At 40.5% G+C, this 5465-nt stretch overlaps 1 protein-coding gene across 1 annotated transcript in view; it reads left to right on the top strand.

The window, feature by feature from the left end:
• The window catches only part of LOC116851284, a 51643-nt gene extending 46200 nt beyond the window's left edge, over positions 1–5443 (top strand). Inside the window, exon 3 of the mRNA XM_032830576.1 lies at positions 1484–5443. Within this exon, the coding sequence (XP_032686467.1) occupies positions 1484–1519 (36 nt within the window). The 3' untranslated portion in view covers positions 1520–5443. The remainder of the gene's footprint in view (positions 1–1483) is intronic.
• The last annotated feature ends 22 nt before the right edge of the window (positions 5444–5465 follow it).

The raw sequence follows: 5465 nt of genomic DNA, 5'->3' as shown, positions 1-5465 counted from the left end.
TTGTGCTGCAACAAAACATACTTATATTGGTAACAAAATAGAACTCGTACCTATTGAATCTTTTATTACATAGGATATAACAATTTCATAACAATTATCAAATATCTGTTCATAACTGTAATATATTTCATATTAAATATTTAACATTAAGTAACTATTACTAAATTATTTAATTGATGTTATTGTAAATGCAATTACGTCATACTCCCGATCTATTAAATATTTGGTAATTATTATCATATTTAGTATTAGTTACTAAGGATTCAACGAATTTCTGTAGCTAAATGCAGTTTGTTATAGTTACCAGTCTTTTCTCTCAGTGTATAGTCGCGAAGAGACGCGATGCAAAAGGGGTGCAAAGGGTGACAAGGGTCTTAATCTTTCGGCGAAGAAGCGGGGGCGCGAAAGACGACGACGCGCCGTCACGCTGCGGTCGTCATCGAGAACTGTCGAGAGGAACGTCGAGCGTCGCTCTCTCCGGCTACGACTATTTTCGTACGTGAAGTATTTTTAAGCCTCGCTTTGGGAGTCTCGAAAGGCGCGATTTCCAGAAGAAAGAAACGCGCCGTTTCCTGCCCGTCTGTCGCCTTTCACGATGCAGTTAGTCGGTGCACTTCACGGACAATCGAGAAAGAAAATACGAGGGGAGCGTGCGTGCATGCATTCGTTCGTTCGTTCGTTCGTGCGTGGGTTCGTGCGTTGTCCGAGAATATACATAGAAACACGTTCTTTTTCGACTAATTGAGCCACGCGACAGACGCAATCTGTTAATGAATCTCGGGGTCTGCGCCTCGAAACTCGGAGAACTCCGATCTAGGAGGCTCAACTGCGAAAGCTTCTGCGCGGAGGAAATTTTATAGTGAGAAAATTATCATAGTATTATATGTTATATAGCCGTGGAATAGACTGACATTTTGCAGTAATCGTCCATCCCTCCGTTTCATACGTGTTGTTTACATTTTAGGAATTGAAACGTGCCGTTAAAAAATTTCTTGTTTCTAATAAAGTTTACTATACTGGGAGAAGAGGAATATCTAAAAGAGAAGAAATATTTACTCGATGGGTGCTAATAACATATTTACTTGTACTAATATACATGACTTTATATTGAGAAAAAATTTTCTTTTTGGTGGAAAAATATACAAGGTGAGTCATCCAATGTTAAATTCTGAAATATCTGTTGTTTTTTATATTAGAAGAAAATGTATGAAGAACAACAATTTTGCGATCAGCCAACCGTTCTGGTCACACAATTTCTTGCTTATACATTTACAACCTCTAATAAAAAACCTCTAATAAAAAAACAATAGAGATATTTTAAAATTTAACACTAGATGACTCACCCTGCATATTTTTCTGTGAAACTGTTGCAATTATTGCAAGCTGAAAGCAATGGTTTACTCCGTTTGAACAAAAGAATTTACATTTAAGTAAATATACTATTAGTACCTATACCAAGTAAAAATATTTTTTAATTTTTCAGATATGTTCTCTCAATCTATGTTCGTTGGCAAAATAGACCTTACTGACGATCTATTCCTGCACTGCTAGAAACAATAAAGTTCAAAAGAATTTATTACCGCGACTCAACTCTTCTTTCTTCTCTCTCCATACGATATATATAGGAAATTCCCACTAGAATCCAAATACACTCTACCTAATCTATCAGTGAACGGTCGTTACACGCGCATCTCCAATTACTACGAAACATGACGCGAGAAGTGACAGTGGTTACGAGGTGATGAGTTTCGACGTTTGTAACGCGACGATTGTGCTGCTCGATGAGACTGTTGTCACGGCGAACGACTGTCAGTAATAGTGTTCGAGGGGGTAATACAGCCCTCGCGCGCCGGGACTAGAGTGACTCTCACGTGGAAAAAGGTGAATCGATCAGTCGCCGATGATGCAACCCGTACACACCGAGAACAACAACTCCGCCTTGGACATGGAATCCCTGGAGGAGATGCTCCGCAAGGTAACGTTACTTATCGTCCTCGTGATGTTCTCTGTCGAGGTATAATTAGCTCAGGACTCAGTGAGAAACACGTAATGCGAGGTCTGTGCGAAATTAACAAAGGATTGTAAGATGCAACGAGTCGTAAATTCGAAAGAGGCACCGGGTACATAAGCCAACGCGCGACGGCACTCCCGTGTGTCTGTTCCGCGCTTGAATGCGGTGAAATTTTCCCTCAAAGAAGGAGGAAGAATTATTGCACGAAGCATCAGACAAAAGGGACTTCGTTGCGGAGCAGAGAGGAGGGGGGAGAGAGAGAGAGAGTTTTTAACTGCGACTTCCTGTAATGTATTCCGTCAGACATCGCTGAATGGACCACTTAGCGAGCGTCCACGCTACGCACGTGTAAACGTCCATGTGTGTGCGCGTTGGTAGGGTTGAAGCGAGCTTTCTCTCTCTGTTTCTTTCTCTCTATGCTCTCTAGCAAACGCATTAATGGTCTACTCGACGAAACCGGCCGAAAAAGCGTCGAGAATACGTAAGATAACCAGTTCTTCCACTCAAAGAGAAAACTACGTTTTAAATTAACACACGGGGAAAAAGGTTTGGTCGAATTAATCAAATGTCTGGTGAAATATGAACGAACCACAGAATTCTGCTCAAAGTTGACATGAGTTCTGGTTGATCAGCACTTGCGATTGTTCAACTGGAAATCTTGTCGACTTGAACAGAATTTTGGTAACTTCCACCGGAATCTCTAGTTCGTCCACATTTCACCAAACATTTGGTTAATTCGACCAAATCTTTTCCGTGCTCTTATTGTTCGCGCATGAGAATTAAAAATAATGAGCGAAAGGAGGAAGCGCTCTTCATAACACGATTTTCGTACGATATATCTGCGCGACAGACTTACGTTGCCGCTTGAGTCTTAACATTCGTCGTGAGTTTATGACAATTCACATTAATTCCCTCGTTAGCACTCTCTCTCCCTCCCTCCCTCCCTCCCTCTCTCTCTCTCTCTCTCTCTCTCTCTCTCTTGTCATAACGCGTCGTCTGCGAGGGAAATTCTTCATCGTTTACATTAACACCACTACTGTCCGCATCGCTGTCAGATGCAAGTGTCGTGAGACAAATGTCACGTGTAAACGTTGCGTGAAACCAGGTTTATATTACATCCATAGCGCTGTCATACGCAAGTGTTAGGAATAAATGTCAAATAAAAACCCGCCAGAAAAGAGCCTAGAGTTTACATTCGACATTTACCACTCATGACACGCTTATCTGACATTTCCCCCCTCGTTGCCATTCTCTCATTGTGATAGAACGTGCGACAGAAAATCGTTGTCGCCGTTGTCATCGTCGTTTGTGACCGCTGAATCATCATTGTCATCATCCCGTTGTTGGGTCGAATGCTCACAGCGACTGAAAAAAGAAATAATCGCAGATGCTCCTGAGAGGAAGCATCTTTGAATTACTCGCCGAAGTATAATAAAAGTTACCAATGTCTGAACACTAATAACATGGAATCTAAGTCTAGACATTATTGCTTTGATCTTCAAATACGCGAACATTGAAGCTTTCGCACGGAAAAAACGTTTGGTTGAATTAACAAATTTCTGGGGAAATATAAGCGAAGCAGAAATTCCGGTTGAAGTTACCAGAATTCTGTTCACGTTAACAAGATTTTTGGTTATTGTCAAACGAACTAATCGACGAATCACTCTAAACTATCATACTTAACCTAATGAAGGAGTGCTCTGAAATACGGTAATAAAGATTTGCGCTATCCCTGTATTAGACTACATACTCGTCAAAAAACCTTTGTAGTCTCATAAGAAATACAATATTATTTTGATGATAATATCTTTCTGACATTTAAAAACATATTCTCAGTCCAATATTTTGCGTTGTCCATAAATGCAAATTATTTTTTAATAATAACAATATATTTTTCTTGATTAATGCTACAATTCTAAGCAGAATCGTAAGTCTCGCAACTTGTTCTCGTAAAATTCGTCAGAACTTATGAGTAGATTTACAAGTCTATGCAATATCATATGTCGTACAATTACTCGTAAATATCTACGATTTCATGTAATTTACGATATTTACAAGTGATTATACGACATAGGTATGATATTGCATAAACTTGTAAATCTATTCATAAGTTCCGACGAATTTTACGAAGACAAGTTACGAGATTTACGATTTTGCTTAAAATTGCAGTATAAATCACATATGAACACACATAAAATGCATTAATGCAAGTAATTTATCTTCGTTTAACGCCAGGTAATTTTATTATAGGATTTACATATCAAAAATAGAGATACCTTCGAAACAAGAGTATCCTTTTCTCCTGTGCAGTGTCCAGACATTGATACTTTTGTCTTGCTGCTCGCCGCGAATTCAGAGTCAGTCAGCCGCCACCCCCGCATCCGCAACGCGCGAACGCGTTTCGAAGCGGACAGTATCGTCCGCGCCGGCCGTGCCGACGCAATCTTTCAAATTATAATGCGAAATGAATTCGCGATGGTGAGCCGCAGCGAGCGGAAGGGTTACGGAATAATAACTCGGCGCGCTCGCGTTTTCCCGCTCTCGCAGGATGTATCCATAACTCGCGAATGGAATGCATAATCCAGCGCGCATTTGCATGCGGCGCGATGCAAAGCGGAGCCGGTAAGCTCGACGCGGTAACGTAAACTAAAGCTTAAATAACATCGGACGTGCGCGCGCGGCGCTCCGTGTCTCCTTCTGTGTGCGCTCTCGTGCACTATACAGTGCAGAGGGGGGAGGAGGGGGGAGGGTAACGCGTGGCCATTCGCCCACGAAAATGGAGCAGTTAATTGTCCTTCCGTTACCGTGCAATTACGTTTGTCACGCCGGATAATGCCGTTTATTGTGCCTTACTGCTGTAATTACTTTTGTAATTAGTGCTCCTTCGGCGATGGGTGGGTCTGGCGCGCGAGACAAGTCGCGCGTCTCGGGGACCGAATTCTGCCCCGGGTTTCTTTCGCTATCTACAATCCAATTCTAATTCTGCGAGCGCGACTCGGCGTTAGACAGCGTTAATCCATTGTTGGACAAATCCAACAGGAAGGAACTTACCGTGGCAACTTTAGCGAATAAATAAATTTTAACCACCGAAAATCACGTGGAAAAAAAATTGTTCGAGCCAATCTGAATCCAGGATACAACTGTTTTTTTTTTTTATGAGAAATGAATGAACTATATATTTGGTTAAGATAATCAGAAATTTGCTTACACATGTTCTGATTCAACCAGACAAGCTTGCTTACAACAATAATAATATATTCACATTTTTTGCTAGAAATTTTAATACTTTTAAACTGAAAGTTTCTTCTTAAGGTGGTTTATGTATAATTATTTTATTTGAAATTTGCGATTTACTTGATTTGACATCATATTGCTACTCTCTCGAAATATTCTAGAGCTCTATGTAACAATTTTAAATAATTCCGGACATTAAATACAAAAAAATAGACTTTTA

This window comes from Odontomachus brunneus, unplaced genomic scaffold (genome assembly GCF_010583005.1).
Source record: "Odontomachus brunneus isolate Ranch 3 - 2012 unplaced genomic scaffold, Obru_v1 Obru_scaffold_171, whole genome shotgun sequence".
Classification (NCBI taxonomy): domain Eukaryota; kingdom Metazoa; phylum Arthropoda; class Insecta; order Hymenoptera; family Formicidae; genus Odontomachus; species Odontomachus brunneus.
Note: the sequence above shows the minus strand (reverse complement) of the source record. Positions and strands in the feature narration are given on the sequence as shown.